Here is a 20,260-nt window from a genome sequence, read left to right as displayed (position 1 = left end):
GTTTTATTTTTTGTGAACTTTGCAGTCAATGGAAGATGGAGGGACTGTTAGTATAGCTTTGGTTGAAAGCTCAGTTCTAAAAGAATCCGACAAAATTAAAGTGGGTCAGCCAGCCCCAACCCATAAAGATTGCAAAGTGCTAGGTCAACAGAAGTGGCAGTTCAGTTGGGTTTGGCAGGTCAAGGAAGACCTGGCTTGATTGAAACAAATATATACTGGTGTAAAGATCAATGACCCAATTAATCAACCCCCTATTTGACATACATTTACAGCTCTACTGCCCATATTCATCAGTCAAACTGCTTGTTGAACCAGAAACTGTTCGAAATCCATTAGGTAAACTGCAAAACTTTCTGCCCATAAACCCCGGAAAAAAAAAAAAAAAAAAAGGAAAAGAAAAGAAGCAACTTATATATAGATTTGGTTTCAGAACAATGAACAGCATTCTTTCTTGATCACATTCAAATCCCACCTTCTTGTTATCCAGCCAACATAAACAAGCAAATTCAAAGATCGAGAAAACAAATGCAATCTATAATTTGAAGCATCATATAGTAAACCATTATGGCTACAAAAAGTTAGCTGAAAAACAACCAATTCTACTAATTTTCTGGAAGTAAATTTCACATCGCACTTGCATTCAAGAGCGTATGTTAGGAACTTCGCTCACGCACATTGTGCTAGTCAGTTTTATAAGTCTGCGAGTCTCTTCATCCAACTGAACATTGTCCTTCTCCATCCTTTCTGCAACTATAAGTGGCATTTTACCAGCTTCTGCATAAGTTCTTAGAACTGAATTATATATCTCAGTGCTCACATGACCAGCATTCCGAAGAAACAACAATAGTTCTTCTGCCCCTTTTATATTGCCTTCCTCCTTGAGCCTGTTAAATACTTCTCCAATCAATCTTTTGTCAGGATCCCATCTTTTCACACTACCAACAGCTTTCTTAAAATTATCTAGCACTTTTTCCGTATGTTTTTGTTTCAAAAAACCCCATGTAAGAAGCTCCCAAGTACTGTAACAAGGCGTTATGCCATTTTGCACCATGCGATTATGAAATGTTTCAGCCATTTCCATTTGGTCTTTGTTGATATACGCTGCAAGAAGTATATTTGAAACCCTGGCATCATGAGTCTCAGAAACAGACTCCCACTCAGTATAGAGTTTCTCAGCTTCTTCAAACTCCTTGAGTTTCACAAGCGAAGATAGCATACATGTGTACTCAGCATCATTCATTTTGCGGAAACATGATTTCATTTTCTTCCAGATTCGCCAAACGCCATCCTCATCGCCGATGTTTGTATGCAGGCTGAGCAGGGATGAATATGCAGCTCGATTTTTCCGAGATGCTATTTTCTCCATCTCCTTCAAGGTAACTGCTGCTTTTTCGGTCAGCAAACTTTTTATGTACAAGTTGGTTAACGTACTAAAGGTAACCCAGTCAGGATTTAGCTTTGCCTTCTTTAACTCAAGGAAAACTTTTTCTGCAGTTTCAACATCACTTTGCGAAGCACAAACAGTTAACCACAGATTGTAAGTAACAACATCTGGCGAAGTATTACTCTTCAACTCCTGAATTACTTCTGGAACCTTGTCAAATTGCCCATTGGAAACGTACAAGGACAACATGTGGTTATAAGCAAGGGGATGCTTCATGTAACCACACTGTGACATCTTTGCCATCAGAGCTTCTGCTTTATCAGACAATTTATTCTGCACATACGTATGCAGAAGAGCTGTACAGGTGGGGTGGCCTGTCATCTGATCAGGAAGATCCTCAAAAAACTTTTCTGCACTATTTAAGCCACGAACTTTTGCAATCAAGTCTAAGTGAACGGCATAATCACCTGGTAGTAGCTTCATATCTTGTTGTAAAGTCATCCATTCACATATCTGCATAAACAATGTTCAAAATTAAAATAGGAGGCCAGTTGAAAAGGAAACAATTTCCCGGAAAGCTCAATAAGTTATGAAACATCGAACTAGATTTATCTGGCATCCCAATAACTAAGGTAGCTATAACCAAGAAGCCAACATATAAGAAATTGAAAAGGAAAATGGAAGGGAAAAAGTTAGCAGAAAGGCCTAGGGTCACCAAATTGAATATTCTAGCAGACTGCAACCGCGAGAGAATACATATCAATTCCATATTTACACAACCCCTTTTTTAATACAAACTTATAGATCATGTTCAACTTTACAAAAGTTAGCTGAAACTTATATCACTGCTCATGAATGAAAACAGAAGACAGGAAAACAATAGCCCTCTCGACAGCCACATTAACTTGAAGGTTTTCTTGAACAAATTTTACAATCACTCCATATGCACATTCAATTATCCCCTGGCGCGCATTCTTGAGAGTTGGAATACTCAACAGCACACCTTCATTATAATTCCTAAACAAAAATACTAAAAGCTGGACACTTGGAAAAGTACTTCTGTAAGACCAACATTATCAACCAGACCAAACGCATTCCAATGTTTACTTCACCAATTCAACTTCAACAGAATTCAAATACCTTGCACCTTCAAATGTTTAAAGCAAATTTGACTGGGTAACAAAATGCTATATGCTCTGTAACAATATACACTCATTTAAACCTATCAACTCATACCATTTACGCAAACTCAACCATGCATAAAAAACCCCCCAACACCATCAATCCTAAAAGTACTTCTGACTTTCTACAACTAAGCAAAAGCATCAAGAGCAAACCAAAGATTAAAACTTTAACTTGAACAGAGCATAAACACAAGGGTTTTTGTTAAACAAACCAACCTCGAGTGCGTGTTTGTATCGCTTGAGCTTGCGAAGCTCACGAACGATGCGATTGAGCTCATACTTGCGCACCTTGTGCCCTTCCTCTTTCCATTTCCGTATGGCAATCACAGCGCTGCGTTTTGGAAACACCAGGCTCATAAGTCTCCTTCCCAGCGTGTCTCGGCCACCGCTCGAGCTTTTCTCCACACTGGCGGTCGCCGCCTTCGTCTCCACATGCGCCTCCGCCGTGAAGTGGCGGACGGCGGCGATGGAGCTCCGCAGGGTTCGATTTAACATCTTCCTTCAGTTCTTGAACCTCTTTGCCAGTCTCAGCTGCTGTCAGTCTCAAGACCCTTAACTCTCGACGTCACCGTCTTGGGCATTGGACACAAGAGCCATTGAGCTTTTGTTGGGCCAAGAAGAATTAAACTGGGCCATTTTGGGCCACGAAGAATTAAACTGGGCTGAAAACTACACTAAGACAAAAATTAACATTATTTTTGGGCTCTGCAATTTGTCGATTTTTTTATTTTGGTCTATGTATGTAGATTTAATTTTGTCAATTTAATCTTTGTAATTTGATTCTCTCGCAATTTAAAGAGACATCTAAATTTTCATACAATTTTATCCTAAATTCCATCTAAAATGTGTATATATATATAATGAATATGGGAAATATTTTTGCTCACCAGTTTAATTTAATATGTATCATTATCACCCTTCTCAACACTTGATATGTATTCATATACCTAACTATAGTTAACTTTTGCTTTGTAATTATGAAACCATGGTTATGCTAATGGACATGTGTCAAAGGTTGAGAATAATAATAATGATACACTTTGAGTTAAAATGGTGAGTAAAAATAGTCGTTGTGTAATTATACAGAAGTTTAGATGTTTTTGAATTATGATAGAATCAAAATACAAGACATGTCTTTTTTATTTTTGTTGAAATACAAGATATGTCTTTGAATTGTAATAGAATCAAAATACAAGGGTCAAATTGCCAAAATAAAACCACGGAATGAAAAGTGACTTGTCGCCAAACTAACAAATCATCACTCAAACGGCAGCTCAGACACCGTCGTCAATCTCACGCCTTCATTGATATTGATACGTTCAACATAAAACCCTGCGACTCTCAGTTCGCGCTTTTCCCAAGACGAAGATGTCAACAACAGGTATCTATGGCGGAAAACGCACCGGCGTCCGAGTCGTCGTCGCCGGTGACCGTGGCACCGGCAAGTCGACCTTGATCTCTGCAGTGGCCACCGAAGCCTTCGACCGAAACGTCCCTCCTGTGCTCCCGCCGACGCGCCTCCCCGCCGATTTGTACAACGATCTCGTTCCCCTCACCGTCATCGATACCTCTTCCAGGTATGTCTATACATACACACTAAGAACGAAAATTGCAATTTCTTTTTTGCCAAGAAAAAACGAAAATAGCTGTTTTTTATTGAAGTTTGTATTGATAAAATATATTTAGCTTGGAGAATAGTAGTAAGCGCAATGAAGAATTGAAGCGGGCTGATGTGGTGGTGTTAACTTATGCCTGTGATCAACCGATGACGCTCAGTCGTCTCTCTACTTACTGGCTGCCTGAGCTTCGTCACTTGGGGGTTTGTAATTCTATTGCTTTACTGGCATGGCATTGTTTTTCTTGTTGATTTTCAATTATTTAGTTAATTGATATTATGAGAAAATTGGAAATGGGTAGGTGAAGGTGCCGGTTATTCTGGTGGGATGCAAGTTAGATTTGCAAGACGAACAGGCGCCAATGAGCATGGAGCAGGTGATGTCTCCTATCATGCAGCAATTTAGGGAAATCGAGACTTGCATTGAGTGTTCAGCAGCCACTAATAATCAGGTATATTCAGATGCCTAAACACTTTTGTTTCCTGTGTTAAATAAAGGTAAGAGATCTTGATGTTTGAACTTTGTAAATTACTTGTTTATAGGTTCCGGAAGTATTTTATTATGCTCAGAAGGCAGTCCTTCATCCAACAACCCCGTTGTTTGATCAAGAAAGGCAAGCTCTGCAACCCCGATGCATTAGCGCTTTGAGAAGGATATTTACTCTTTGTGATCATGACATGGACGGTGCCCTCAATGATTCAGAACTGAATGAATTCCAGGTTTCCTTTTTCCCTTTTCTGTTGCATTTCTTCCTATCGTTTTTCAGTCACTTATTTGGAAGTTTGACATTTGGTAACTGCCACAAACAGGTTAAATGTTTTAATGCTCCACTACAGCCTGCTGAAATTGTGGGAGTTAAAAGGGTTGTACATGAGAAGCTACCAGATGGTATCAACGATATTGGTCTTACCCTCAGTGGGTTCCTTTTTCTTCATGCTCTTTTCATTGAGAAAGGACGTCTTGAGACAACTTGGGCCGTCTTGAGAAAATTTGGATACGATGATGACCTAAAACTTGCAGATGAGTTTGTTCCAGTTCCATCCAAGCGTGCTCCAGATCAGGTATAGCTCAAAAGGTCTTGTTATTTTGAAGTTTTAGTGTTTCTACACTGTTTTTGTTCATTTGAAGGCATAGATGCAAGCTTTTATGATAAAAACTTTAGCATTGTAATACTAATGAATAGAAAATCTGTTTATTGGCTCCCGCCAATGTGTTTATTTTTTACTGCCATATTTCATAATACTTTGTTTTTTAATGGTGAATATGCAATACTTATTCTTAAATGTCTTGTTTTAGAGCGTGGAGCTGACAACTGAAGCTGTTGAGTTCCTGAGGGGGATCTTCCGTTTATTCGACACTGATAATGTATACCCTGATATCCATTCTCACCATACTTTCTTCTATGCCTTTGCACTGTAATTTATGTTTTGTCTCTGTTTATGGTGCTAATGATTATTCTGTCATTTTATTTCCAAATGTACCTTGGCAACTAGGACGGAGCCCTACAACCACATCAGCTTGAGGACCTATTTGCTACTGCTCCAGAAAGGTGAATTCAATTATTATTAGAATTTGTTCAATAGTTTTCAGTATATATTTCATTATATTTGCTTGCATACCTAGTTTTGTTTTCATTACTTATTCAATGAAACCCCACTGTAATGGTTACCTGCATATAATGCCTTGTGCCAGCTGAGAAGGGAGCATCCCTGCTGCCTGCAAGGTTCCGAAGTTATTTAATAGATGTGTGCTTCAGCTTATATCTGCTGTTTTATTGGCAGTAGATTTTCTGTTCCTCACACACAATTAAATATTTACTCACACCTCTTGATTGTTGGAATAACATCCTGACAATATAGTTCAGCTTTATGAGTTGCTGAAACATATTAATGATGGATTCATCTTTAATCTGTCTCGTGATGAATTTAACTTTAAGTTCTCAAATGGTAAGTCCAGATAGCCAGGATGTCACTTTCAAAATGTTTCATAGTTTCTGTATTTTCTATGATATAGTACTTCTGATTGTGATAGTTTTTCCTGAGCTACATGCGTTAATGTCTTCAAGTATTTCCTATTAACTGCCACCTGCATGAAGTCCTGATCTATCTCTATGCTTTTGTACCTTTTTCAAGTATTTTTAATTAACTGCCACCAGTATATTGTGGGATTAAATAATGAATGTCCCTATCTTGGTTTCTTTTTATTCTCCATAATAGATTTCTTAGTATTGTGTTCAATGTTTTTTTTCAGTCCTTGGAGTGAACTACCTTTTGAAGATGCTGCAGAGATAACAGCATCAGGGAATTTACCTCTTAATGCGTTCCTGTCTGAGGTATATCTTCTTTCTTGTTGCTACCCTGTTTAGAGTAGCTGCTTATATTCGTCACCATTTTTTGTTTTATCTATTTCTGGATGATAAAAGTGTCTTTCTTTTAATCTCGTTAAGTCAATTGTATGCTGTAACTGTATTTGTGTTTTATGTGTGATTCCAGTGGGCCCTCATGACACTAATAGATCCAAAGAAAAGTATGGCTAACTTGATATACATTGGATACACTGGTGCTCCTGCTTCTGCGCTCCATGTTACTAGAAGAAGATCAGTAGATCGTAAAAAGCAAAAAACTGAAAGAAATGTCTTCCACTGCTTCGTGTTTGGTCCTAAAAATGCAGGAAAAACTGCTCTTTTGAATTCATTCATAGGAAGGTATTGCTCTCCAACTTTACTGTGCTCAATATGGTATCTAGTACTCTGTATTATTATATAAAATGAAGAGGAAGAGGTGACTGTACAAATTTAACCTATTGACTCACACTTCCAAATTTTACTCAATACCTTATCTCCCATTTGTTTTCGATCCTTGGTTAAAAACAAAATTCTCTCAAATGCGGCTATAGAGTTTTACACAATTGAAATATTTTACACCTGAAAAAACCTTATTTTCTTTTTTTTCCAAATTGAGAGAAAGCTCACGTGGATGTGCCGCACTTGGGTGTCCAAGCATTATATTATGAATTTTCAGCTATCTCCATATCTGCTACCTATTTCCTGTTTGACTCTGTCCATTTCAGAATTTATTGTGGTGACTGTACATCATTTATTTTTTGTTTGACATTGTTAATATATTGTTGCCAATTTCAACCTCAGGTCTTTCTCAAAGAGTGACACTACAACAACTGGTGAGCGTTTCGCAGTGAATGTTGTTAACCAGGTTGGGGTGAGTACCGTCAAATATAAAAAAAATTCTTACATGCATTGAAATTATTTTTGTGAGAAGAGAGCAAGTTTGATAAATTCCTGGATGAACGTAAATGGATATGTGGCAAACAAAAGAAATGAACAAACATGATTGCCTATATGATTTCTAATATCTTGGACCTAAATGTATCCATTAATTGATGTTGTGACTTGTGCTATAGGGGAATAAGAAGACTCTTGTATTGAGAGAGATACCAGAAGACGAAGTTAAAACCTTTTTTTCTAAGAAGACCTTTTTGGCAGCCTGTGATGTAGCTGTCTTTGTCCATGACAGGTGATTTGATTTTCTTTTGTTCATTAAAATTAACAAATTTATTATTTCAATTTTCCACAAAATGGAGCACAATGGTAATGTGTGTTAGGCTTTTCTTTTGTGAGTTGTTGACCAATTTCGATTACTGGCATTGTTATAGGATTTAACATAATTTTGCATGGTTTACTCATATATGTATATAATTTTAACAATTCAAGGTATTCTGTATATAGGGGTACTACCTTGGTTTTGTTTGCTTCAGACTAGGCTTAACACGAAGTCAAACCGTCAGAGGAGACGTGGTTTCTTAGAACCTAATTAACCAACCCATGTAAGGTTTGGTGGTTTGGTTTGTCTGGACTAGTTCAAAGTTTGCAAATAGATTTTTCTTGGAAAATGGTTTTTGATGGTTAGATTCATACAAATACGGGGGAAAATGGCCAAAAAGTTAATGAAACTTAGAAGCTGCACATTAAAAATTTAGACCTTTTGATGGTTAGATTCATATAAATACTTCGATCAATTTGTTTATCTAATATTTGTAGCATGTAGATCGGTTGGTTAACATGCCTTTGTGGCATTGTTTGAATAACTTAGATGTGCCGGAAGAATTCTAAGTTGTTTATGTCAGTGATTTCATGCTGTGACATTGTTTTTCACTTTCCAGTTCAAGTGAACATTCATGGAAGAGATCAAGAGAGCTCCTTGTGGAGGTTGCTAAGCAAGGAGAAGAAAGTGGCTATGGTGTACCTTGCCTCCTTATTGCTGCTAAGGATGATCTGGATCCATATCCAATGGCTGTACGAGATTCACTAGGGGTATACAAGTGTTCATTGTTTTGTCTTCACATACTTGCATATGTTTGGAAATGAATGATCAACTACTCCATGAAGTTGTGATTTTGCTTCATGTTGTTTATTTGAGGGAGAAACTAGCTAATAATTATGATTTTTTACTCTTCTCTTCAGATTAGTCAGGAATTGGGCATAGAGGCACCTGTTCGTGTGAGCATGAAGTTGAACACTATGAATGATGTGTTCAATAGAATCCTAAGTGTAGCTGAGCATCCTCACTTGAGTATTCCTGAAACTGAGACTAGGAAGAACCGCAAGAAGTACCTTCAGGTTGTTAATCGATCACTTATGTGTGTTTCAGGTATGTTTCACTCTCTTCTCTCTCTCTCTCTAAGAATTCTCTTCTGAGTTCATACACACTAACTATATAGATCTGTCATATCGTTTTATAGTTGGTGCTGCTGCTGCCTTTGTTGGACTGGCAGCGTATCGTGCGTATTCAGCAAGGAGAAACGCTTCCGGTTAGGTGCCGGGATTTGGCCATCAATCAATTGCTGTTGCAGTCTACGAGAACAATTTCGTTGATGGGTTAGTTTTGCGTGGTTTTTCCTAGAAACTTTTGGGACAAGTTCTATTGGGACATTCTAAAAACAGCACATGTATAGAAATTGCTTGCAATTATTTTTCTCCCAGAGAGGGCTGATTTCCTTTAACATTTACAAATCTCCTTATACATTATACTCCAGGTAAGAATGGCTTGTAATTTAAACAGTAGTGCAACATCAACGTTATTAATAATAATGAAGTTTGATGCTGAGAGTAGTTATCCCTTTCTTTTAACTGTCAAAATACTGAAAGAACGAGACAACAAGCAAACGTCTTAGTTCTTGGGCTGGGCTTCTTGGAAGTGAAAATGGAACTTAATAGATCGCCTCTGAATAAATCGTATCAAGAATGGGCTTCTTCAGCTTAATACATATCGAGTGTCGTCCAATCTGAAAATCCATTCGCCATCAATCTCACTTGTGTATTTATTTATTTGGGGATACAAGTGATAGTGAGGGAGGGAACTTTGGGTGCAACTATTCTTAACCACTTAAGTTACAAGCTTTTCGCTAATCTCAGTTGTTTAGGCATGTAAAACCAACCTCCCACACAATAAACGTTTAAGATCAATATAGTAAACAAAGTGTAGACATTTTAGTTGCAAGTGATGTCGTCTCAGATTGCTTCATGCAGTAATGATGTGTAATTTCGGCAAAAAGTTGTCTGCGCCAATTTGGGCGCCCCGTGACTGGATGGACGTGCATATTTGTAAATGTAGCTCCATTAGTGGGTGCATTTGATTTTTAACGTGTGACAAGCTAAATCCTAAATGATGCTAGCTAGGTTGAGTGAGCAAGGAAACATAGACTTGTGATTTTGTCTAAAGGGTGTCTCTGCCTTCAATCCAGATGTTCATGTTCCTCTTTATGCTTACCTGATTGAACTTGTTGGCCAAAATTTTCTATAATCTCACCCACAGAAACCTTCAATTGGGGCCTTATTCACAACTTTGTATTTGCTTTTCTGATTTTCTTCAAATTAAAAATTGTTTTGGTGTATGCAATATTGGCATTCCAATGGAATCTTCTTTGTAAGTTTTTTCTTGTTTCATTAAAGAAAAAAAAAATCAAGTGTGGTTAAATTTAACGTTCAGAGATGTCTTTAATTATCTTCTAATCAGTGACTTGATTATTGACGTCTAATAAATTAAGTAAATGTAATTTTGAACTTTTGAAAAAGAAAAAGAAAAATATTTGAAAAGGTGGGATTTTGGAAGATCGAAGTATCAGACCAAGTTGGAGGGGAAAGAGGTAAACAAAATCTTATTTCATTGATTCCATCCATCACTCCCAAGAAGAACCTCCCTTGGTCAAGTCTCTCTCTGTGATCTATCTGCCTGACATGAAGGAGCAATTTTATTCCTCACAAGATCTCAAGTGATCGCTTTTAGCTGCATGCTTTTGACTAGTTTCCTTCATGCATCACTGCGGCCAAGATATTTGTCCCCACATTATTGGTGGCTTAGAGAGAGAGAGAGAGGGAGAGAGAGAGAGAGAGGATCTTCCATGAAAAAACTGTATAGAGACTCTAAAATCTCAACATATAGCCCTAGCTAGAGGTACATTTGGTGCTTAGTTTAGCCCTTGAAGTTACAAAAGAATGAACTTGCAGGCATCGAAAAACCTAGCTAGCTGCTAATACTAGAACCCAAATAACCCCCATGCAAGTTTCTGCATGGTAATCATATCATATATTCTTTAAACTCAAATCAAAGCTTGCTAGTCATTAATTTGAATGTCGTTTTATGAATATATATTCATTCAGATATTTGATCAGCTTCATCAAGAACAAAAATGTTGCATGCAATGTGAAGGGAAAAAAAATCCCCTGAATTCAATCTTAGTGTATCATCTCGTATTGACGGTAATTGATGTGTGTGTGAGTCGGCAGGAACAAGGACGTACGGCTAGGATTTCCCACTAGGATTTGTTCATCTCGACTAGCTAGGGTTCCTAGCTATATAGCTATAGTTAGCATAATCGGTGGGTATGAGTGGGCCAGGGCTATTGATCGAATTGGAGACAGACACATACATATTACAAAAATGATGATCAGAAAATCTTTTTATTTTATTTTAGAGAGAGAGAAATAATTGCAAGCTAGGTAGCAGACAGAGAAATCTTATGATACCCAACAAAACAGCATAGACTAAGATATCCAGAATCCAAAAATGCTTATAGGATCGTGGGGTCCTCCTTTGATACCGTCGTGGATCTTCTGCTCTGAATCATCCCCTTCACCATTTGTCAACCGTATATATTCTCACAAGATCATATATAGATATACCACTTGCACTCATCAGCAGATATATATACCACTTGCACTCATCGGCTTCCCTCATGAGCATGACTAGTTTATATATATATATATATATATATATATATAAATATAACAAGACAAGTTATTAATGATATGATATGTTACACAAAAATAATCAAATCAATGTGGGATATGTGTATTTATAACTTGATTAATTGTGGGTTAACTTTAAATACAAGTAATGCATGTCACTGCATGAGTTTTGGACTCGTTAATTTAAGGGGAGAGTTTCCTAGTTTTTTATTTTATTTTTTGCTTTCACTTTATATGTATGTACTTTTCATCATTGCTAAGGTAGACTCGCCCTTCCCCCACCTCCCCGCCCTTTCTCACTTTCTGTCTGTGGTTGTAAAATCCAATACCAACTCAACCATCAGTATGTCATTTAGAATATTGGTGATAAAGATGTCTACAGAAACAAATGTTTTCTGTTTTTCAGCCACCAAACAAGTATATAATATCGATTGATCGATCAGCGCCAAGGACTTTGGTGGCCTTGGTTTAAAGCTACCCCAGAGAGAGAGAGAGAGAGAGAGAGAGAGAGAGAGAGGAAAAGGGATTAGGTTGATGACATGGAAGTCCAACACAAGCATGTACGGAAGAGAGTAATAATATATTGGACACATGTGGAGAGCAATGAAGTTGAACACGTCAGACAAGAAGGGTGACAATGCATTGCTGCTGAGTGGAAGACCACACATAATTAATTGGTGGGATTTACAATCTTCCCATTCCCAAGGGCAAGGCACATACATTTTCAGGATGAGATCGATGACCATGGCCAAGGAAGGGCCTTTGTCTCCTGTCGTGGACTTCATATATCATTTGTGGGCTTCTAGGGCTTAGCTAGCTTGGTGCGGTCCTATTTATCACGTAACATTTATATATATTTTTGTAATATTTTCTCAAGTGCAAAAGCAAAACCACACAAGTGACAAGGCCAACTCACCCTTACCCATGCATGCAAGTTGAGAGGGAAAGCGAGAGATGGCTCAGACACAAAGTAGCATACGCATAACGCAAAAGCTAAAAAAGGGTGGAGACGTCAACATTTGAGGTCTTTGTGGGGGTGTGCTTTTTTCTTTTCTTTCTCTTTCTTGTGTCTCTGTCCAATTGGATGGACAGAGTGTGGGCAACTAATTTTTAGCTGGATCATACCATCACGTGATGTTACTAAATTACATTATATTTATCCAAAAATGTCTATATAGATGATATATTTTATACGTTCTACGTTACATAAAAGAAAATATACACCAATGGCCAATGAGATCGATAGAAATCAAACCAATCATAAGAGTGGAGGAGTAACTTTTTGAGAGAATGACGATAGTATTTTATTGATGGGAGTAACTAGTACAAAAACCTGAGCTATGTCATTGGGAATTAGGAGGGTGGAGGAGTAACTGTGAGATATATAATTTGAGAAGAAATGCATTCATGGGAGCCTCTCGGCCCTCCATTATGGGATGTGTCAGATCCCTTTCAATGATAGTACGTGCGCAAAAGGTGTATATATATAAACCTACGTACAATTTTGGTCCTGATATGAAAACACAAAACCTAATTGGTTCGCATGCAGATACTCAGATATGTATAGTCAGTCACAACATGAGTTGTATATTTTCCTAGTACTATATAGTACCGTCATGGTGAAAATCAGTCCCATCGCTCGCTGTCCAAAGTTTTGCCCACTTGGAATTCATTCATGTGTTTAATTTGGTGGATTATTTCACTTTCACCACTACTTGATCAATCTAGTACGACATAGCCAAACACCAGCCATGGCGCCATGTGAAGACTGAAAAAATCTGCAGTAAAGAGGTACGTATGAGACTTTTATGATTAAGAGTGATCAGAGGAGTGTGATGTTAGCCATTTATATAAACCCATCAATGGCTAAATCTGGGCAGGCAGTTATATATTGCGTACCAACATGCCGGTATCTTTCATGGATATTGATACTACTTTCAACAGACAATAAAACGATCAAGACTTCGATCACAAGACTTCTTTGTTGTGAGATAATATATTGATGATAAAGGCCTCCACTCCTTTCTCTAATCTCAATTAAAAGCCTCTCAAATTAAGCACATGATGTTTATTGAACTGAATGTTTGCATGTGCAAAAGTTGACAGCTTCCATCGTACAACTCTTGTGGTACATGACGTGTGGATCCCCCCCAACTCCTCATGAGTTTAGTGGACAATGTCCTCTCTTTCAAAATTACTACCTTCTTTGTCGCCGTGAAAAGAGGTGTTTTATTAATTACGCGCGCTAATATAGCCTAAAAATGAGAAGCAGTGGAGAATTTCAATTTGGTATATCAACCATAACAATTAATTAATTAATTAATTAATTAATAGTACTCTAAAAACACCTCTAAACCCCTATTAATTATTGGTTAGCCGTCACAAGGAATTTGTAAAGAAACTTTACTGCCAGAGCTGCAACATGTATATGTTTGATCGCAACTCTTGTATGTTTGTGATGGAAGGAATATCTTGAGATTGAAGAGGAAAAAAGTGATCCCACATGGATGACGGACATTGATGAAGTCAGTCCATGTTACCTTTCGGGGCCTACCCCATGATACTTAACCAGGCATTCATTCATTCGTACCCACAACTTGCAATCCTTTGCATGAAAATGCCATTTTAATTTATGAGGGAAATGTGGGTTGTTCTACCATTCAGTTCTTGTTTATGGGTACATGTTATAAAAAAACCTATATGAAATATCATCACTTTTGGGCTAGTGTGTGGGGGTATAAATACAAAGATGCTTTTATCCGTACAAGGTATCAAATATGGTGTATAAGAATCCGGAAAATGTAAAAATTTGTAAAATAAAACAAAACTAAAACCCTATCATTTTCCGGTTTTATACACATCACATAACTTGTCACATATCACACCGTTTTGTGTATAAAATCAGTGTAACTATGTTTTAGATTCATATATAATGATGTTAGTATACTGAACTCAACAGTTTTTGTAAGGAAAGTCTAGCATATATAATTTGAATTCTGAGAAGTAGCTTGGGAAGAACATGGGAAACGAAGATTAAGTTTTCAAAGTACATACTGCGCTTTCAAGAGATGGTCCTAAATGCTAGCCACAAAAAGTGATGGCTAGGCCCTTTGATTGGCTAACAGCATTTGGGAGCTGGACCAGCAAAATGCTTTAAAATTGTGGTAGTTGGTGAAACTACGTCACTTTGCGCACGTTTGGTTGTCAGTATGGCCCCGTGTGTTCAAATGCTTAATGAAAATTCGAACTTTGGAAAGCGTCGGGCTCATTGTCCTGATTAATTAGCTTAATTCACGTTTATATTATTATTACTAATTATTTAATGTTCATGGCTTTTGCTAATTGCTGTTAAGCATGCGTTGGGAACAATAGGTTAATTATATTCATGAGAGAGAGAGAGACAGAGAGAGAGACAGAGATATATGGAAATGTCCAATAACGATAATAACTAACATTAGGATACTGAGGAGAAATTCGAAGCTTATGGAAGTTTCAAATATTAATGACTGAAAAATCTAGAGATTAACTAAAAATCATAAGTAAATATTCATTAGACAGAGGCCGAGACAGAGAGAAGAGGAGGTGTCTAAGTGGCGACCCAAAAAGACTCCGGCCAATTCATGACCATCTTCTTGTTCCCACGCCGACCTTCTTTGCATCTGCTTGGCCTTGGAAGTTTCCCCATTCCCTTTTCACCCGCAACATTTCCACTATTTCCATCCATCTCCTCTGCTTCAACAACATTTCCAGCATTCCCATCCATCTCCTCTGTTTTCACATTTCCACTCTTCCAATCCATTTCCTCTGTTTCAACATCAAAGCCATTTTCTTCCTCACAATCATAAGCTTCATTTTCAGCTTCCATTTGATTTTGAACCTCATCTTCTTCAACCTCAACAGCTGGATCATCTTCCACAGGGAATTCTTCTTCGCATTCATCCTCTCCAGCTTCTTCAATGTCACAGTTCGGAGAAGGGTCCTTCAACAAAAGCAGCCTGAGCCTGCCATCACCACGCTCGGCTTGGAAATAGGCTGTTGGAGGAGAGCTGACAGTAACTGCTTTCAAAACTAGCCGGCCGCCTTCTCTGTGAGGCCTCACTTGAACACCATTGGAGCCACTGATGGATGTTAAAGGAGGAGGAAAACTAGTAGCAACACTACGTTTCAATGTCTTTGGTGAAGCTCGAACATTATTGTCACTCGATATTTTAGAACTCTCACTTGTAATAGTGGGAGTGCATGTTGGGTTAATTTTTCCACTGCTTTTAAGTGAGAGAAAAGAAATGTCAGCATCAATTTGCGAAAAAAGAGAAAAGTCATCACCGCCGTTTTCGCTACCGGTCTCGCTGCCTAAGCTTTCAGTGCACATTTCCAAGCTTTTTGGGCTCAGCATTAAAGCAGAGCGCTTCACAAGTGGGTGGACATAGACTTTCTCTGTTTCAGTCTCTGTTTTTGTGGTCTGATTTTTCGGGTTGCCGAGAGACTGGAGGAAGCTCAAGCCAGGCTTGTCAGCGTCCTTGCTGTCAATCAAGTTCAAGTTGTTGTTTGTGGTTGTGATGGTTTTTTCAATGTGGGATATTTCTTCTGTCTCTTGAGGGTCAGGCTTGCAATCCCAACAAGAGGTCGAGGGAAAATTTGACCTGGGTGGAGCCAGTTTGAGCCTAACAAGAGGCTCGAGGCATGATTTCATCCCTTGATGGCAAACAGTGCTTGATGTTGACGACATGTTGATATGCACAATAAGGATTTGAGTAGAAAAGAAAAAAACAGAGCAAAAGGCAGAACAGGGGAGGGGGTTGAAAGAGGGGAGCTTGAATTTGGATGAAAATGTAAGAAATTTGAAGTCTTATGAGAAAAGTGGAGTGACAATTAGATGAAAGACAAGATTTTAAACAAAACCCAGGTTTTGGTTTAGGTAGAATTGCAGACGGGTGGCTTGAGAGAAATTAAGAGGTAGGGAACCGATGGGTGAGGAATATGAAAGAGAAGTGGAAGGGGTGGGCTTGAATTTATAGTGAGATATGGTGGGGGATTTTTGTAGCCTCTGTAGAGTCATAAACTGTGGACTCAAGTGAAGGAAGGAACTTTTGTGCCCACTAGAATTATACATATATGTTTTATTTTCCATACTGCCACACGTTATAAGCCTATTGTCATAGAGAGAGCTATAATTCGAAAAAGATGAAACTCAAAATAAACTAAAATGTATTTTGGACGGTCGTAAAGGCGTTTGTGGTAGTAGGGCGGATCAAAATCATTAGGGCATGTTTGGTTGAGTCTATAAAAAAAAACTGTTCTTTAACATAGTCTTCCAAAAAGCAGGAGAAAAATAATAGTTTTGACTTTTGAGCTTTCTTCAATGGTTTCATCATTTTCTAACTGAAATCAAAACAGATTCTGCAATAGTTTTTTCTTTTTTCCTTTGGGAACAATCTTCAGAGATGCTTTCACAGTGTTTTTGCTTTGTATGATTTTAATAAGAGCAAGTTTAATTTTAACCCTGTGAAAACAGAGATGCTAATTCGAAAACCCAAGAAAAACAGAGGTAATAATTCTAGAATGAGTTTCGTGTTATTCTTGGCCGCTAAGACAACTTTTTGTGGTTGCTTAACTATAAATAATTGTGGGGTTGGATCAATTTATGTAATGAAAACGAGCAATTACCTCATTTGTTAGGGAACACTATGCTTTCTCACCCATTTGCATTTACTTCCAATTCCAAATGAAAACCAAACCGAGAGAACATAAAGGAAGAAGGATTCTCTTTGATATTCATTCACAGAATTCCAATTTTATTGCATGTGTTTTGGTCAAAAACTAAGTTGATGATGTTAGAGGACCCATTTTTCAATTAACTTATTGTTTCAACTTTCATACCAGAGAAAAAAAAAAAAAAAAAAAAGGTGCAGTTAAATGACCAATCAGCTGAGTGGCAACAGAAATCAATCAGCATAAAACATATAAAATCACCGACCAATTGAGATTACGAGAAGAACCCATTGGTGGACAGGACACTTAAAGTTAATATAAACCTGTCTTTTGGTCTTTACTGTCTTATAAGGCAAGAGTTATTAGCCCTAATCATGAAGCTTGTTGCACACTCAAAAATCCCAAATTTGTAGCAGTTTTTACTCTTCACAGCAAAAGAAAAGCAACATCTCCCTGCTTTTTTATCCCTGGGGGCGGCCTGCCCTTTTGCTAATTTTCCCAGATCTTCTTTTGTTAGGTAAATTCCAAAAAAAAAAAAGTAGAGACATGCTTGTGCGTGCTTTAAAAAAATCTCAAATTACATGTTCTTTTAACTTGTTAGGCAATATTACCACCAAAGGTGTTTGCTGCTGCATCAAAGGCTAAGGCTTTCCAAGCATTTGAAATTCTGAGTTGAACTCATGCATCTAACATTCATTCACACAATCTGCAGAGGCAACCAAAGTGCAAAAGTTGGCCATAGAAATTTGGCATTGGATGCCACTTTCGTTGCTGTTTTTCTTTTCTTTTCTTTTCTTTCCGTTTGTCCTGTTAATTAAGCAAACTATTGAGCCAACATGCATTGTTTTAAATATAGGAACAAGAAAAGAAAACCAAACCATTTTCAGTCATATAAGAATTTTAGCTAAAGAAAGGATTGAATTCTTCTCTTAAAGTTGATAGCAAAAATAGTTGCCCTGCCCACTTGCACCAGCTGACATGAAGTGGAGCAGAGCAAGATCCCTAACCCTTCTCTGCACTTTTCTTTCAAAGGTATGCGGCTTAAACATGCATTTCCAAGGAACTGAGACCAGTTCGAAAATCAAAGAGAACCGTACTATAGTACTATCAGCTACTATAATTTTCACATCAGAAAAAGACTTGAAGGCATCTAGCAGTAAAATGGATGCCTTGCCCTAAACTGGTTCCCATTAGAAAAATCCCAGAACCTTTCCTGATATTGGAAAAATCCATCATGTTGTTTATCTTTTGTGTTTGGTCTTTTATTTGCTGTCCATCTTAAACCCCCCAGGTAATTTCATTAAGACAAGAGTTACCCTGCAATTAATTCAGCTGCAATAGGTTCAATTAATCAGTGGATGAATTTTATCTCTGTTTGGATGAAATATACAGAAGCATGAGCACTGTAAGAATATGTGACCACATTGTTTTTAAAGATAAAATCCAAAAGTTTATGGATAAGTATTTACTGTAATTCAGAAATTACTTGCACCTGACAATTTGCATGTGAAATATATATATGTTTTAGAACTTTTTTATGGAGCAATGATCAGAATTGCTTGCCAGTCCTCATCATGCTCAGGGCCTATGATTGCCTTGAACTTGACTGCAAAAATCAAACATCTTAATTTCCCATGAATTTATTTATTATTTGGGTCAGTTTGTACCTGTATGCACCTTAAGAGAGCTAAATTAGTAGTTACTTGTAATAGTCTTTTGAGGAAACAAATGAACAAACTGCTCAGAAATCAACAGATAGTACATTGGATGTTCTGATGTTCAATAATGCTAATCCTCGAATCTAATACGAATAATTTGATTTACGTGGTTTTTCTCCGCATATCGCCTTAAATAGGAGAAGATGATTAGTAATTATTTATGTTCCCCCTCCCCCTAATTAGCTAATGGTTATTCTTAACTCATTCATGGAATAAAATAGGACAGAAAGATAGAGACTTGACCTTCACAACTATGAGAACTTGCTTCTTACACCATAAAAGCCATTAACCACAACAGAGATATTCTTTCAACAGAAAATTATTCATATCTTTTTTTCATGTGAAACAGAGATTTAGTGTATTCCTCACAAGACCAAAAGATTTGTCTAAAAGATCTTCGTCATCTTTGGAATTTTAACCAGTGAGGTAAAAGTGTGATCCATTGTTGAACCAAAAGAGAGAATATTAAAGGAATTGATGCAGAGAAGAAACGAGTGATCCTTGGTAAAATATACAGAGTCAAACTCTAATGATATAATAAATATAAAAATTACATTTTTTTTTTTTGGACACAGAGTGAATGAAACTATGGTAAGTGTGTTATATGATTTAATATATACTTTTATTTATATAAATGCTATAAAAACTTTAAGTACAAAATAAAACGTTCATTGGATTTTACCCAACACTTTAGCTAGTCCACTTGTTGAAAAATTTCTGGTTCCACCTTTGGTTAGCATAAGGCTGGCTGACAAGAATATTTACTTCTTGTACAATTCGAGCCCTAGCCATAGACTTTGCTTTTTAAACAAAATACTTTTGTTTTAGAATCTCCATTAGCCAACGAAGAAGAAAAGAGAAAAAGAGTAACTTTGCAAACCAATGAAACGGTCTCTTTGTTTCATCTTGCAGGCTGGCTCTTGCTAAATTTAATTAATTTATGATCACCTTTTCTTCTGAAAACCCTAATTAATATATGGATTGTCAACTTCAACTTTATGATCTTTCCCAAGAAAAATGGTGGAATCAAATTCATGGTTTGCACAAACATGTTAACAAAGCGCACTCCTTGACAACTTTTGACCATGTCATGTTAGTGACAACTTTTTCTTCCATTAATTTAAACATGCATGTTTGTTTCACTTGGCAGTTGAATCATACGACATGTGACATGTCCCTAGGATAATAAAATGGCTGCCTCCTACTCGTTGTGCTTAATTTTTGCAGGCATAAATAAACTATAAAAACACTTTATGGACGGTACGTAGATATGATCATTGAAAGCATCAAGATTGGCTTTCCAAATGTTTGATTGTGGTCCTTCGATCTTAATTGGCATTAATAAGGAATTTTGTTAGTGCTAGGAATTTTCTTTTCATCAAGAGTTG

General features: G+C 37.3%; 3 protein-coding genes across 4 annotated transcripts; 1 reads left to right on the top strand and 2 right to left on the bottom strand.

Moving 5' to 3' along the window:
* Positions 391–3,132, bottom strand: LOC18766184 (pentatricopeptide repeat-containing protein At4g02820, mitochondrial). Its single transcript, XM_007198927.2, has 2 exons — positions 2,785–3,132; positions 391–1,897 (listed from the first exon to the last, which is right to left on the bottom strand). Exons 1-2 carry the CDS (start codon positions 3,061–3,063, stop codon positions 641–643), a joined length of 1,536 nt encoding a protein of 511 aa, XP_007198989.1. The 5' UTR covers positions 3,064–3,132; the 3' UTR covers positions 391–640.
* LOC18768009 (mitochondrial Rho GTPase 2) lies at positions 3,778–9,311 on the top strand. Of its 2 annotated transcripts, none has more exons than XM_007199677.2 (14): positions 3,778–4,145; positions 4,255–4,387; positions 4,486–4,635; positions 4,727–4,903; positions 4,994–5,245; positions 5,481–5,549; positions 5,678–5,733; positions 6,435–6,516; positions 6,677–6,888; positions 7,330–7,399; positions 7,602–7,714; positions 8,361–8,511; positions 8,662–8,848; positions 8,940–9,311. In XM_007199677.2, exons 1-14 carry the CDS (start codon positions 3,937–3,939, stop codon positions 9,011–9,013), a joined length of 1,935 nt encoding a protein of 644 aa, XP_007199739.1. In that variant the 5' UTR covers positions 3,778–3,936; the 3' UTR covers positions 9,014–9,311. The 2 variants fall into 2 exon arrangements, with proteins under 2 accessions (XP_007199739.1, XP_020426038.1); XM_020570449.1 differs by having other exon boundaries at positions 3,831–4,145; positions 4,267–4,387.
* Positions 14,865–16,483, bottom strand: LOC18767727 (protein FANTASTIC FOUR 2). The gene has a single exon (XM_007199815.2). The coding sequence runs from the start codon at positions 16,169–16,171 to the stop codon at positions 15,032–15,034; it is 1,140 nt and encodes a 379-aa protein (XP_007199877.1). The 5' UTR covers positions 16,172–16,483; the 3' UTR covers positions 14,865–15,031.

This window comes from Prunus persica, chromosome G8 (assembly GCF_000346465.2).
Source record: "Prunus persica cultivar Lovell chromosome G8, Prunus_persica_NCBIv2, whole genome shotgun sequence".
Taxonomy (NCBI): Eukaryota; Viridiplantae; Streptophyta; class Magnoliopsida; order Rosales; family Rosaceae; genus Prunus; species Prunus persica.
The sequence above is the reverse complement of the archived record's forward strand: the minus strand, read 5'-3'. Positions and strand labels throughout refer to the sequence as shown.